The 16,148-nt window shown below is 37.3% G+C and overlaps 1 protein-coding gene across 1 annotated transcript; it reads right to left on the bottom strand.

Annotated features, from left to right (window-relative positions):
• Nucleotides 1-979: 979 nt before the first annotated feature.
• LOC107762614 (pectin acetylesterase 7-like) lies at nt 980-4,455 on the bottom strand. The gene is made up of 13 exons (XM_016580980.2): nt 4,388-4,455; nt 4,127-4,278; nt 3,945-4,027; nt 3,404-3,530; nt 3,148-3,227; nt 2,953-3,039; nt 2,629-2,753; nt 2,480-2,540; nt 2,238-2,297; nt 2,077-2,154; nt 1,670-1,751; nt 1,381-1,526; nt 980-1,267 (listed from the first exon to the last, which is right to left on the bottom strand). Exons 2-13 carry the CDS (start codon nt 4,275-4,277, stop codon nt 1,175-1,177), a joined length of 1,173 nt encoding a protein of 390 aa, XP_016436466.1. The 5' UTR covers nt 4,278; nt 4,388-4,455; the 3' UTR covers nt 980-1,174.
• Nucleotides 4,456-16,148: the final 11,693 nt, after the last annotated feature.

Raw genomic sequence — 16,148 nt, 5'->3', positions numbered from 1 at the left:
TAATCTCATTTAGCGACAGATGAGCATCGGATTATCAAAAAATTCTGCTAGCTACGAGCGTTTTAGCGATAGATTAGCTACGACGTTCGTAACTAATTTCAGCTTTTTTGTAGTATGAGAATCATTCTTCCAAATCAATCCCGAACCACTCGAAAATAAAAAATAACGATACACGCAAGTCATTATACACCATATGAAGCTACTCATGACCCCAAACTACCGAACTGAATGCAAATGCTCAAAACGACCGATCAGGTCGTTACATGCAATTATGAATTTTTAGCGAAATAATTCGTAATTTATTATGGTCGGATTAATTCAAATATTTTGAATTAATTCTAATAGGAGGCCTCGTTAATTAAATTTTATTGTCCTTGTTGTGCTTGAATAATAAAAAATTAAATGAAATTCAATTTCTTAATGGAAAAGGAACACTTAGTAGGTCAGGAAGAGGGTTTTAAACCGTAAAACCTGTGCCTGTATAAAGGGTCTTATTCCATTAAGGAGGCTAGAGGTTTTACTACATATTTTCTTTGGTGAGAAATTCGACCACACGAATTTCGCAGATTTCTAGTATTATTCGGGTAACACAATATAAGATCATGGAACTGGAGGACCTCATGGAAGGTCTTTGCTCATGCTTGGATACTCTTTTCGTGATTGCGGTCACGCTTCAAGAGATAAATACTAATTTTACGTTTAATTAAAACCTATTAAACATTATATGCAAGTGATTCTGGCTATTTGATTACGTTGTTTAGGCATGTATTCCATCCGTTATTATTGAAGAAAATAAAGATATAAATAGATTTGTGTTCATCTTTTTTAACTTCATTGAAGTATATCACTATCGCTTTTACAATAGTTCAAGTGCGTGGATTAAATACAAAATATATAAGTCAATAAGTAAATAAGTAAAAGATTAGATAAATAAATTAGTAAAACACAAGTCACAATATTGAAGGCAAGAAGTTGCTAATACTTTGGTCAAAGGGACCTTCTTGTCACCAGGTTTGATATATATGGGCAACAGTTTATACATATACATCAGAAGGTTGTCAGCAATTAATAATGTACTTACATGGTGTTGAATAAAAGTTTTACATAAATGGATTTTCTTCAATAAATAAACACAAGTCATAAAAGATTATCTTCCTTCTAATGGGGCGGCCTTTTAGGCATCATTTGGGAGTGGCAAGTTGTGTTCATCTATCAAATAGGTGTAATTCCGATCAAAGTACCAATCAGAAAATGCCTTTGGTGCGGCCTGCACAAAACAACCGATCAAGAAATCAAATGGTGGAAATAGTGTAGTCAGCAAGAATTTCAAATTTGCATTTCCAAAACATAAATAAATATATAAATTAAATAATCTCTTACCAGGTTATGAACCACGATGGGTTTTTCAGGAGACCACCTAGTCTGCTTCTGAAGGCTGGTATGATGATGGACTACGTCTATGAAAACTCCTCTTAATTTAGGGTTATTTCCTTTGGGTATTGCACTTAAGAAATCCGACCTCATTTCTGGAATAACAAATCCGGACATATTAGATGCAGTATGTATTATATTCTTCACCTCTAGTTTTGTTTCTCCTTAATTTTTTTTAATCTACCTTTCGAAATATATTAAAATATCTTTCCATGAGGAACTAATAAAGTATGCTAACCTTGGAAGGTTTTGTTCTGACTTGCTGTGCATGTCCCGTTTTGAATGCAGCCATATATTGTACCTCCTAAAGTATATTGTGTCTGCAAAACAGTTTACTTTAATTTGAGAAGCCACTATAGTAAATGGTAGAAGTTGTTGTTTTGTGACCAGGAGGTCATGGGTTTAAGCCGTGGAAATAGCCCCTTGCATAAATGCAGGGTAAAGCTACATACAATAGACCCTTGTGGTCCGACCATTCCCCGAATCTCGCGCATACCGGGAGCTTAGTGCACCGGACTGCCTTTTACTATAGTAAATGGTAAAAGCTAATCTAATTAAGTAGACTTTGTTAGCGAAAAAGTTTCGCCTTTCTGCATTAGAGTAAACAAAAGTATATATGACAATTGATAATATCTAATTACCTACCATGATATTATCAAATGCTGACATGGAAATAAAAATTGGTGTCTTGATATCTTGTTGGATGTTCTCGGCGAAGAGGCACTGCAGTGAATTGTAAGATTTTATAGCCCATATAGTTTATTGGCAAGAAAACAACTGAATGCATGCGAAGGAAGAATTTGTACCAATTCTGGTTTCATTTTTGAAGTGCATGATTTGGGTAACGTTTTGGCAGATCCCTGCAACTGAGATAAATAGGTTTATGAAACAACAACCTCCAATAACTACATATGGAAAAAATTAACTAACAATCGACCTCTTCTTTAAGTAGCCCTTCTATTTCATAAAATGTAAGCATTTTTGACGGAGCAACTTATATTATATAAATTAAATAAGAGAGAATAATAAGAAGGTGATAGGATTTTACTTGTAGAGTGGCGACTCCTTTATATATTGATTCAAAAGGTCTTCCGAGCACAGGATTCTTGCTATTATAAGAAGAGAGATATTCAAAGTTAGGTCATAAATCATTCTGTAATAAACGGTCATATGCATGTGAAGTCGTTACAATCTTACAAATGAACAAAATAGCCAGAATCAACCAAACATTTCACTCTAGAGGTATTTGGCAATAAATTGCGGAAGCGATCACAGTACAATATTGCTGGATATCCTCCTGCGGAACTGCCAGCCAAAATGGCCTAAAATAGAGAAGTAAAAATTGAGAGTCACAAGTATATTAAAAAAAAACTCTGCTTAATATAATTTTTTTTTTGCATTTAGTACGGTTATTAGGCTTTTGGCATTGAAATTCAATATGTGTCTATCACTAAGTCATATTAGAAGGATATTTAGCATAATTTACAGTCAATTATCTTAATTGTAATGGAATTTACATACATTCTTGGCGTTCTTTAATCCTTTTGCTAGCAGCTCCTCCAGTACTGCAGTAAAAATCCTCGCCCCTCTGAAATGAAGATTGGTAGCCTAAACAAAGCAAAATGTAAGGAGTGATAATTTCCTTTTGAGATTAATTTCAACAAAATAAGTAATTTAAAATAGGAGTTCAAAATTATAACTTAAAATAGAACATACTGGATCAACGTATTCAACGTCTCCTGTGAACGATCCACCATCACAGTATCTAACAAAGACTTTATTCCAATTGTAAAAATCTGCGTATTTTATATAAAGCAATTATATGATACGTGATTCATAACTGAACAATAATGCACCACTGCAACATCAATTATGCCTGGATCCTTGAAATGTTCTATTATCTTCATTTTATTGTTTCAACAAAAAAAAAAATTCATTAAAACTTCAAGAGGACATATTAATCAAAGAGAACCTGGATTTGCACTCTGATTCTTGCTAAAAATTCCTTTAAATGGTTGTGGATGCATATAACTTGAAGAACCAACGTCGGACTTGGAACGATTCAGGCAATCTTTGACGTTTGTGCACCATCCTCCTCCCTAATAACAAAGTCAAAGTTTTCAAAGATTTAAGAAATTCTCGAAACAACACAATCGTGGGCGTTTGGACATAAGAATTGTAAAATTCCGAAAAAAGAGAGTTTTTTTCAAGTGAAAATGATATTTAAAAATTAGAGTTGTGTTTGAACATGAATATAATTTGGACTGTTTTTGAATTTTTGTGAGTGATGTGAGTAAAAATTTTGAAAAATAACTTTTTGGAGTTTTTCAAATTTTCGAAAAATTTCAAAATTCATCTTCAAGTGAAAATTAAAAATTTATGGCATTTCGAAAAAAAGTAAAAAACTTCCGAAAAAAAGTGAAAAAAGAACGCACACTCATAATGCTTCCTCTCGCATGATAAAAAGAGGAAAAGAAAATAGTAGAAATAATCTGGTGTTAAACACGACTTACCGAAAGTTGTACAAGCCAATTTCCAACTCCTTCTCCAAATCCTGGGTCAAAATGGTATGCTGGAGGTGATCCATCCAAGCACACTGCCGAATAGATAATGTTAATACAACTCTTCAATTAAAACTACATGATTTTCTAATTCAAAGCTTAACTTGTACATATAAGTGACGAAATTAATTAACCTGCTCCTTTCGACACAGCACTATGAACGATTGTTTTAGTGACATTGTATACATCTGGGTTTTGGGTTACTTTTGCACATTCGGTTATGAAGATGGTCAAAGGGAAAATAAATAAGACAAAAAGTTGAAAAGATCTTGTAACCATCATCATCCTGTAGAACATAAAATTAAGGAAATGATTAGTTAATTATGACAAAGAAGAATTCGTATGGTAAAAGAGAAAAAAAAAGAAAAAAAAAAGAGAGTATTATGCAGGTGTACTTTGTAAAATATGATGCAATAGATGTATTGACCCTTACTAATGAATTTCGAAACTATGTATATATAGGAGGATTCCCAACGATTGAAGTTGGAGCACCGGGAAATTAGGCCATAGAATAGAAAGACAACGACACTAGAACCCAACGATAAGTTTCTTAATTTCCTTGAGACCTCAAGATTTGAGAGGTCAACAACATAGTTAGTTGAGCAGTTGTATGGAATGTCTGGGCAACGAACGTTTATACGTGTTGATTAAATTTCATGCAATTCCAAAATTACCTGATTTGCACCCAAAAAAAAAAAAGTTATTACCTGAAAAGATCTGCCTCGTTGTTCTCTAAATTATATTAGTATCCCGCATAGGCGGACCCGCGTTGTGGGTTACAGAATCCGTTAGTTTCGGCAAAAATCATGTATATATATCTGGATATTAGATATGAGACCCTTTAAATATTTTACTTGTGTCCCAAAAATAAAAAAGCCGGACGGAAGAAGTGGTGTTGCACGCTTAAGTCCTCTACTTTTCTAGATGGACATGCGTTCGAAACCATCTTCAAATTTTTCTCCTTCCTATTTTGGTTCTTGCTTTTTCTTCTCTTTTCTATTTAAGTTCTTCAAATTTTTCTCCTCCTTCCTATTTTGGTTCTTGCTTTTTCTTCTCTTTTCTGTTTTAGTCCTTTCAATACAACGTAGCAATTTTTTTTTTACTTTTATCTTCTTTTTTTTTTGAATTCAACTATAGTTTAGGACTAACACATAATAGTCTACTTAATTAATTTTTTTTTTCAAAATCCTCCCTTAAAATTAAAAGCTTCAAATTGTAACTTATCGCTCTACAAATAGAAAAATATAAATCCTTCTTCCACAATCTTCTTCGACAATCACTTTAACTCGGACTCGATAATGACAACTAAGAGTTTGAGACTCTTCTTCGGTTCTTTGACTATTAACATACCCTTAATCATGATTTCTTTACAAAGTTCTTGACAATTTAATGTTTTAATGCCCTTTTGATCACTGAACCCTTTTTTTTTAAATTTAAAAACTAAAATTTTAAAGTGTGAAACATGCTTGATCAAATACCTTTCCTTTCTATAATACCCATTTTGTGAAGAATTCTCTCTCTTTCTGTTAGGTACTTTCTTTTTCTTTAGAACTTCTTTTTGTTTATATTTGGATGATAAGTCATCATAATCATTAAGTTTTTAAAGAGTTACACGCTGAATTTTATCGCTAGTGATTAGCATATAGTGGTGCCTCTATCGTACTCAAATCTTGGGTCCGCCTCTGATATCCCGAAAGATATTGTTGAAAATTTAAAAACAATCTATACATAAGAGCTGCTGTATATTACATTATGTAAGCATGTAGTTTAACATAACAAAATTTATATCTCGTAAGAAAATGACATTTCAACACAAAAATTGTCATGACCCAAAACTGCTTAGTCATGATAGTATCTAACCCAACCCGCTAAGTGAATCAAACCAACAAATACAACTCAAGCTGAATATCATCTTATAAGTAATAAAATAAAAGTGTGAAATTTTAATACAAACTAACCCAAAAATTATTGTCACAAGCGATGAGCTACTAAGGATAGGAATACATTGCTAATGTAAAAAAAAATATATATGTTCAAATATACAAAAACGGAAATAAAGATTCTCTACTCCCACGAACAACTATAGCTCACAATTCGAAAGCTGTTGAGTTCCCCAATGCTTCCTCTCGAACTCCATTATAGCTCAACTCCAAATATGTGCACGCAAAATGCATAGAGTACAATTGACATCATGTATCAGTAAGTACCTTGACTGATCTCCATGAAGTAGTGATGAGAGATTGATAAAAAGGTACTTACTTTAACAAACAAGTGTAGTTCATATTAATAGTAAAAATAAAAAAAGAGGGAGTACACAGAAGAAGAATAACAAGCTAATCACAATCAAAACATATAACAATATGCACATATATAGCATATGAAGTTGTCACGATCTAAAATTCCACTAAGTCGTGATGGCACCTAACCCCAACCTGCTAGGTAAGCCAAATAATATAAGTTACAACTAAACTGAGAAATTAATAATATATATAAAAGAAACTACCACCGAATTCAATATAACTACCCAAAAACTGGTAGTACAAGTCATGAACCACTATAAGCTAGATTTGCAAAATCGATATAAAGAATAAATACAATATTTATTTTAAGTTTACAGAAACGGAACTTAAATCCTAAACTACCATGAACAAGAGGTAGCGCGAATCTGGAATGCGGGTACGTCTTCAATGCAAGGCTTCAGCATGCATGGTGCTGAAGTATAGTATGAGTACAATATCAATAAATATTATTGCGGCGTGCAATCCAATCCATATATAATATCATAGTAAACCATAATAACAAAACGAACATGCGGTATGCAACTAGGTAATACAACTCAACAGAGTAAGATGAGTAGTCCATTATCAAAAGCTAGTCTACTGTATATATTGACAAGGCTTCCATAAAGCATAACTCACAACCAATCTAAAAGTCACCCAATCTGGTTAAACAGAGTAGAGTAGAACATGAAACGAGTAAAGATGTTTGTCAAGTCAGAACATTGATCGAATGAAGGTATTCAGTAGATATATTATGTATCAAGTACAAACATATCGCAAAAAAAGGCAATTAATAAGTGAAGGCATATATTGAGTAAAAACATATAGTAAATGAAGACATGTAGTAAGTGAAAGCATGTAGTGAGTGAAGACATGTAGCAGGTTAAGGCATCTAACAAGTAAATCACGTGACAATTAGAGGCATATAACCGGTATGGGCTAATAACAAGTAAGGGAATGGATTCAAAGATGACATGTAGTAGAAGTAAATCAAGTAAAAACGTAAGTGTAATAGTAACATACAAGGTAAAGACATAACTTTAACAGTAACATGCCAAAGGAAAAATATAGAGGTAACTACATAAGGAACTCAAACAGAAGGTATCATACAAAATAACAAACATTAATAGAAACCAAAGTAAAGAGCATGAAAGTGCTTAACGAATGAGTAATGATAAAAGAAATCCAACTTCTCTTCTTTACGCACAGTAATGACCAACAAACCGATCTCATTTCAAACCGCAAGGAAATACTCATCGTTCCAACATCATATCAACTGCACGAAAATACCCATCATGCCAAACATAGCCCTAAGGCCCCAATCACCATCTATTTTTACAAATAAAGAAGTTCAAGTAACATGATAATAATAGGTATAGATATAGGTTCCTGATACTGCTGTCACGCCCTGACCTCGGGGAGCACGATCGGCGCTCAACCGAGATAACCCGGTCGAGCAAGCCTGTACAATACCTTCTACCCGAACTCACTTATGAATAAAGTAAAGACCTATTTCATTAATTAGATAATGGGGAGGATCGTATGAACAACACCGATTCCTTATCATTAGTAACATCACTCATAAAGTTCAAAATACATACACTTTCATAGTTTGAAGTAAAAAGTGTGATACAAATACAACATCACTAGTTTGACTTCCCCAATACTAACATACCACCCACACTATATCTGCGGAGCCTATACTAGATACAAAAAAGTACGATGATAGTGCCGGCAATAAGACCTCGGCTATACCTCAAAATATAATACATAAGGAACGAAAGATATACGAATCCGATATGAAGTAGGGCTCACCAAGTCAACTTGGAAGAGGGTGTGCCGCTATCAATGATCAAAGCCGCATGTTGTGGAACCACCTACATCCATTAAAGTTGTAGCGCCTCCCGCAAAAGGGACGTTAGTACATATGAAATAGTACTAGTATGAATGACTAAACACCCTTTCAATAGAATGAATGATAACATAAGGATGGAGAATCATAAAATCAATGATAGCTTCAAACTATAAGGCCTTGTAAAATTTTGTAAAAGAAAAATAATGTTTCATGGTGCCGGACTAGGCTTACGTGCTTGAGGATTGTAGAAATTCTATGTCGCAGCGGCTCGGACCGTTTGGGTTGAACAATACACCGGAAAGTAAAGAAAAAAAAATTGGCAGCGAAATGCGTTTCTGCGGTCTATTATGCAACCGCAGAATCACTCTGCGGGCCACATAATGGCCGCAGAAGTGAGGCAGGAGAGGGCCAGTCTGGATGCAATTTTGTGGTCGACTATGCGATCACATAACTATTTTGTGGTTCATTATACGACCACATAACAAGTCTGCGGGCCACATAGTGACCGCAGACACTAACAGATTTTTGCCTGTTCTGGATAGCAATTATGCGACCGATATGCGGTCCGCATATCGATTGTGCGATCGCAAACCTTATTCCAGAGCTCCATTTTTGGGTTTTTAAAACCCGACCCTACTTCGTTAAATACACGCTTTGGGCCATTTTTTAGCTAAAATCTGACATTTTAGAGTGATAGAGAGTGTCCTAGAGTGAGAAGGTGTTCTTCAATAATTGTTCTTCAATTCTTGCTCAAATTTTGGAAGATTAAGAAGGAAAACTCACAAGGTCTTCATCATAAAGGTAAGATTCTACACTTTAACCCCTAATTTCGAAATTATCTGAAAATGGGTAATTAGCAAGATAAATTTTTGGGCATGAGAGTTGTTTATTTTACATGCATATGATATCAAGGGGTGTAGGAAGATTGTTGAACTAAGCATGGTAAAGATTGGGTTATGTGATGATGGAATCCTCAATAAAAAGACCTTGAAACCTTATGCACACCTAGTGTTTGATAAAATACTCAAATGAGCTAGAACCATGATTATCTTCCTAATTTTGATTCAATTTGTTATATTTCTACAATAGATTGAAATTTCTAAGAATTCCGGAACATCTTAAAGTTTAAGGAAGCTCAATTGAGGTATGTTGGCTAAACTCTTCTCTTAGAGTTGAATCCCATGATATTCATGCAAATTATGTAAGTCCTGAGTAGTTCATTATAAAATTGGCTATTCCGAGTAAGATTGGGTTGATAGATATATGTTCAACAAGTATTCCAAATGCTTTATTCATGTTATGTTATCAATTGAGGATGTGTTAAAATATGGGCTGTGCATTCATAATGTTTCGACTTCAAGACAAGTTCAAACGAAGGCTATAATGCCAAATTTTGTGAATTATCTCTATGTGCCTTAGACTCTAAATTGCTCACATGTGTACTACGCACCTTGATTTGAATTGTATTTGTTGTTGTTGATGATGATGATATTTGAAATTGAAAAGGTGATCATGAAATACTAAATATAGTCAACGTGCCAAGAATGATCTTATAATTATGGCCATTAGTGCCAATGAAATGGAAAGATGTGAAAGTAATATGAAATGCGATGATTGATATAAAAAGTTTGATGTATCGAATAAGACAGCCTAGCCGGTCGGGTCGTGATTGGACACCATGCCACACACATGGTGGTGATTATGCTGGAAATTATAATTGAAATTGTGATTATGGTCGATGTCCCTAATGGATAGCCTAGCGATCGGGTCATGAGCAGACTCCGTGTTAAAGACGATGGTATTGATATTGAGAGTAATTGTGGTTGATGTCTCTAATGAGATAGTCTAGCCGATCGGGTCGAGATCGGACTCCGTGCTGAGAGTACGGTGGTACTGGTATTATGAATAATAGTATTGTGGACAATGGTATATCAATACTAAATATCTCCCAATGTGAGATATGGAAATTAATTGAAACCCTGTCTTGATCCTAAATTGAGGTCTGATATTGATTAAGGCTTCCATTAACATTATGATAATTTTGTTTGCATTTTTTGTCATCCTATTGAGAGGGTGTTTAGTTATACATACTAGTGCTATTCGACAGTACTAACGTCCCTTTTGTCGGGGGTGCTGCATCTTTAAATGGATACACATGGTTTCACAGTAAGAGATATTGATTAGTGATAGCAGTACACCTTCTTCCCAGCTGACTTGGTGAGCCCCACTTCATCCCGGGGTCATGAATCTTTCGTACTTTGTGTATTCTGTTTGAGGTATAGCCGGGGCCTTCTGGCCGGTATTATCATTGTACTCTTCTTTATCTATAGAGGTTCCGTAGACATAGTGTGGGTTGTATATTGGTGCTGGAAAGTCAAACTCATTATGTTGTATTTGAATTACTATTTCCACTTCAGATTATGAAAAATGTGTGGAATTGAGACTTTAAAAATGAAGTAACTAATGGTAAGAAATTGGTATTGTAGACATGATCACTTTATTGTTTGATTAAAAAATATATATATTCTCCTTATTCATGAATGAGTTTGGGTAGAAGGAACTCTAATAGGTTTGCTCGGCCGGGTTCACTCGGTTGAGCGCCGGTCGCGCTTCCTCGGTTTTGGGGTGTGACAAACTTGGTATCAGAGCCTAAGGTTTTAAAGTGTACTAAGATGTCTCGGAGCCGTGTCTAGTAGAGTCTTTATTATAGGTGTGTTGTCGACCACATCTATAATTAGGATGATACATGGGCATTTAGGAATAATACCCTTCTTTCATGTTCTCGATCGTGCGATAAAGGTGATGGTAAGATTGTTCCTCCTTTAACTCGTGCATTACTTTAACCTTCAGTACATGGCACCTAAGCAGAAGGCAAGAACTGGCCAAAGAGCCAATGTCACCTCTGGAGTGACAGTTGATCTTATAATTGATGATGCGGGTGAGCACCCTAGGAGTGAGAATATTCCTCCAGTTACTACACTGCCTAACTCTACTACAACTGATCAGGCTGTACTTGTCCTTACACCTACTGAGGGTGCAACGGTCCCTCGAACTGATAAACCAGTTCCACCTCCAGTTCCAGCTTCCGATTCTGGTGTTTCTGATGTTGATCTTAGGGGAGCCATACAAATGTTGGCTCAGATAGTGGCATCCCAGGCCCAGAGATCAAATGTTGTACCCACTTCTTCCAGTCAACCAGGGGATTCTACTAGTTTCAGGGTGAACAGGTTTCTCCAGTTGGATCCTCCGGTGTTCACGGGTACTAACCCAAAGGAGGATCCCTAGGATTTTATTGATGAGATGCACAAGACTCTCTGAGTTATGCATGCTACCGAGACAGAGGCAGTGGAATTGGTCTCCTACTGTCTGAAAGAGGTGTCATATTCTTGGTTTGAACTATGGGAGGAGTCTCGTAAAGAAGGGAGCCCTCCAGTGAGGTGGGGTGAGTTTGCCGATGCCTTCATTGATCATTTCTTGCCTGCCGAGTCTAAGGCAGCCCATGCTGCTGAGTTTGAGAACTTGAGGCAAGGTAGCCTGATTGTGTGGGATTACTATATGAGATTCGCGTACCTGTCTAAGTATGTTATTTACATGCTGCCCACTATGGAGGCTATAGTGCACCGATTTGTACAGGGCCTTAGTCCCTTGGTAATTAATGAGGCCTCTACAGCAGCCTTGAATTCTTATATGAACGATGGAAAGATGGTGGCATTCGCTCAAGCCACAAAGACCCGTAAATTCAGGAACAAAATGGAGCGAGGGGGTAGTAATAAGGCCCGGTCTGCGGGCAACATTGGTGGTTCTTCTGGTGGTGGCAAGTCAATATTCTGGGGAGGGTCGTCAGGGCCATCCCAGTCCTTTACTCAGTCTTCGACTAGTGCACCGCCATCAAGGCCTAGTCAGCAGCAGTAGTGGAGCCGTTTCAGGCCCAGTCAGGGCAACCAGGGCTCCTATCAGCAGGGAGGCCCCCATGCCCTCGTTGTGGAAAGATCCACCTAGGAATATGCTACATAGACTTACCCATATGCTACAGATGCAGATTGAGGGGTCACAACCAGCCAATTCTGCATCTACTACACCCGCAACACCACCTCCAGCTCGAGGCACTCCAACACCCATAGGGCATGGTGCAGCTAGGGGTGGAGCACAGCGTTCGGGAGGATTTGTCCGTTTCTATGCTATGAGGGGTCGCCAGAATTCAAAAGCTTCTCCAGATGTTTTCACAGGTATATTGACTGTCCAATCTCATGATGTATATGCTCTTATTGATCCCGGTTCCACTTTGTCATATGTCACACCTTATGTTGCTATGGAATTTGGGATAGAACCAGAATAGCTTTTTGATCCATTCTCTGTATCTACTCCGGTTGGTGAGTCTATTTTGGCCGCACGGATTTATAGGGATTGTGTTGTCACATTGCGTGGTTGGGACACCATGGCCGATCTTATTGAATTGAGAATGGTCGATTTTGATGTTATAATGGGGATGGATTGGCTTTATTCATGTTTTGCCAAGCTTGATTGCCGAACAACAACCGTTAGGTTCCAATTTCCAAATGAGCCAGTTATTGAGTGGAAGGGTGACGATGTAGTGCCGAAGGGTAGGTTTATTTCTTACCTTAAGGCCATGAAAATGATCAACAAAGGGTGTATTTATCATATGGTCCGAGTTACGGTCACCTTTGCTGAGGCACCTACGCTTGAGTCCGTGCCTGTTGTGAATGAATTTCCGGGAGTCTTTCCAGATGAACTCCATGGGATCCCACCAGACAGGGAGATTGATTTTGGGATTGATGTGATGCCAGACATGCATCCTATATCTATCCCACCCTACAGAATGGCTCCGGAAGAATTGAAAGAGCTAAATGAACAATCGAGAGATTTGTTAGAAAAGGGGTTTATCCGGCCAAGTATGTTGCCTTGGGGCACACCGGTCCTCTTTGTAAGAAAGAAAGATGGGTCATTGAGAATGTGCATTGACTATCGACAGCTTAATAAGGTCACAATCAAGAATAAGTACCCACTGCCAAGGATAAATGACTTGTTTGATCAATTGCAAAGTGCCAGGTACTTCTCCAAGATTGATTTAAGTTCCGGGTATCACCAATTGAAGATCAGGGAGCGGGATATTCTGAAAACAACTTATAGGACCCGGTATGGGCATTATGAGTTTCTAGTGATGTCTTTTAGGCTAACAAATGCCCCAACAACCTTCATGGATCTTATGAATCGAGGTTTTAAGCCATTCCACGACTCTTTTGTGATAGTGTTTATTGATGATATTCTTATATATTCACGAAGTTGAGAAGACCATGCCGATCATCTCAGGGTAGTTCTGCAAACCCTACATCAGCACCGGTTATATGCAAAGTTTTTGAAGTGTGAATTTTGGCTTGAATCAGTCATATTCTTGGGTCATGTAGTCACTAGTGAGGGAATTAAGGTTGATCCTCAAAAAATTTTAGCTGTGAAGAATTGGCCGAGGCCTACAACTCCGACAGAGATTCGTTGTTTCTTAGGCTTAGTTGGATATTACAGAAAGATTGTGGAGGGGTTTTCTACTCTTGCCTCTCCATTGACTAAATTGACGCAGAAGGCAATTAAGTTCCAATGGTCAGATATTTGTGAAAAGAGTTTCCAGGAGTTGAAAGCAAGATTGACTACGACACCGATGTTGACTCTACTAGAGGGTATAAATGGATTTGTGGTATGTTGTGATGCTTCAAGAATCGGGCTTGGGTGTGTAATAATGCAACATATGAAGGTGATAGCTTATGCTTCTAGGCAACTAAAGAATCACGAAAAGAACTATCCAACACATGATTTAGAACTTGCAGCGGTGGTATTTGCATTGAAAATTTGGCGTCATTATTTATATGGGGCCCATGTGGATATATTAATGGACCAAAAGAGCATTCAAAATATTTTCAAGTAGAAGGAATTGAATCTTAGGAAGAGAAGATGGCTTGAGTTACTCAAGGACTATGATATTAATATTCTATATCATCCGGAAAAGGCCAATGTTGTGGCAGATGCTCTTAGCCAAAAATTCATGGGTAGTTTGGCACACTTGGATGCATATCAAAGGCCATTGGCCAAGGAAGTTCATTGATTGGCTAGTTTGGGAGTTTGTATTACGGACTCTAGTGAAGGAGTGGTGATTGTAAGTAATAGGACTGAATCATCGCTTATTGTGGAAGTCAAAGGGAAGCAATACAACGATCCATTGTTGGTACAATTGAAAGAGGGGATTTATAAACATAAGACCATGGCCTTTTCTCTTGGCATGGATGATGGTACACTAAGGTACAAAGAGCGACTAAAAATTTTCCAAATATGGATGGTCTCCGGGAAAGAATTATGACTGAAGCTCACACTTCTAGGTATTCGGTGCACCCAGGTTCTATGAAAATGTATCATGATCTTAAGGAAGTCTATTGGTGGAATGATATGAAGAGGAATGTAGCATAGTTTGTGGCGAAGTGTCCAAATTGTCAGCAAGTGAAGGCCGAAACCCAACGGCTCGGTGGGTTGGCACAGAACATAGAAATTCCAATGTGGAAGTGGGAAATGATTAATATGGACATTGTGGTAGGATTACCTCGTACTCCTCATAAGTTTGGCTCGATTTGGGTGATTGTGGATCGACTCACAAAATCAGCACACTTCTCGCTGGTTAAGGCTACCGATACAGCGGAAAAATATGCTCAGTTGTATATCAAAGAAATAGTGAGGTTGCATGGCACCCCAGTTTCCATCATTTTTGATCGGGGAGCACAATTCACTGCTAATATTTGGAAGAAATTTCAGCAAGGTTTGGGTGCTCAGGTGAATCTTAGTACAGCCTTTAACCCACAGACTGACGGGCAGGCAAAGCGGACTATTCAGACGCTTGAGGATATGTTGCGCGCTTGTGTTCTAGACTTCAAAGGTAGCTGGGATGATCATTTACCACTCATAGAATTTGCATACAACAATAGCTATCATGCTAGCATTCAGATGGCACCGTTCGAGACTTTATATGGTAGGAGATGTAGATCTCCCATTGGGTGGTTCGAAATTGGGGAAGCAGAGTTTATAGGTTAAGACCTCGTGCATCAGGCTATGGAAAAAGTTAAAATCATTAAGGAGCAGTTGAAGACTGCTTAGAGTCGTCAGAAATCCTATTCGGATGTTCGTCGTAGGGATTTGGAGTTCAAAGAAGATGATTGGGTATTATTGAAAGTTTCCCTCATGAAAGGCATAATGCGATTTGGTAAGAAAGGAAAATTGAGTCCGAGGTATTCGGACCGTACAAATTCATTAAGAGGATCGGTGAGATGGCGTACAAGCTTGAGCTACCACCTGAGGTGTCATTAGTACACCCGGTGTTTCATGTGTCTATGTTGAATAAAGTAGTTGGAGATTCGACACTCATTGTTCCGGTTGAGACTATTGAGGTAAATGAAAAATTGACTTACGAAGAGATTCCAGTTTCTATTATTGATCGGCAAGTCCGAAAGTTGAGAAACAAGGAAATTGCACCCGTGAAAGTGCTATGGAGAAAGTAACAGGTTGAAGAGGCTACTTTGGAGGCCGAGGAAGAAATGAATAAAAAGTATCCTTATTTGTTTGAATGACCATGTATTTATAAAGTTGTGATCTAGGAAAATTATAAGACTTACATTCTATGAATTTTGTATCATTTGAACAATTGGCGTTAAGGGTGTTCCTTTCTGGTAATATATTGTTTATGAGGCCACAGTTGGTGTTGTTTTGTATTATGTTACGTCGTTGGATTATGTATATGTTGTAGGATGTGTTTCTGGGGCTCTCTGACAAGTGGATAGGCCCAGTTACAAGAGAAGCTCTGGCATAATTTTTGAAAATTTAGGAAGTTAGTCAAATTTGGGGCTGCTGGTGTGTAGTATGAAAACCGAGTTGCATAAGATGCTAATAAGAGATTTTTACCCTCATTTGAGGACGGATGATCCTATATGGGGGAGAATGTAGGGCCCCATAAAATTTTGCAAAAGAAAAATA

This window comes from Nicotiana tabacum, chromosome 21 (assembly GCF_000715075.1).
Source record: "Nicotiana tabacum cultivar K326 chromosome 21, ASM71507v2, whole genome shotgun sequence".
In the NCBI taxonomy this organism is placed as follows: Eukaryota; Viridiplantae; Streptophyta; class Magnoliopsida; order Solanales; family Solanaceae; genus Nicotiana; species Nicotiana tabacum.
Note: the sequence above shows the minus strand (reverse complement) of the source record. Positions and strands in the feature narration are given on the sequence as shown.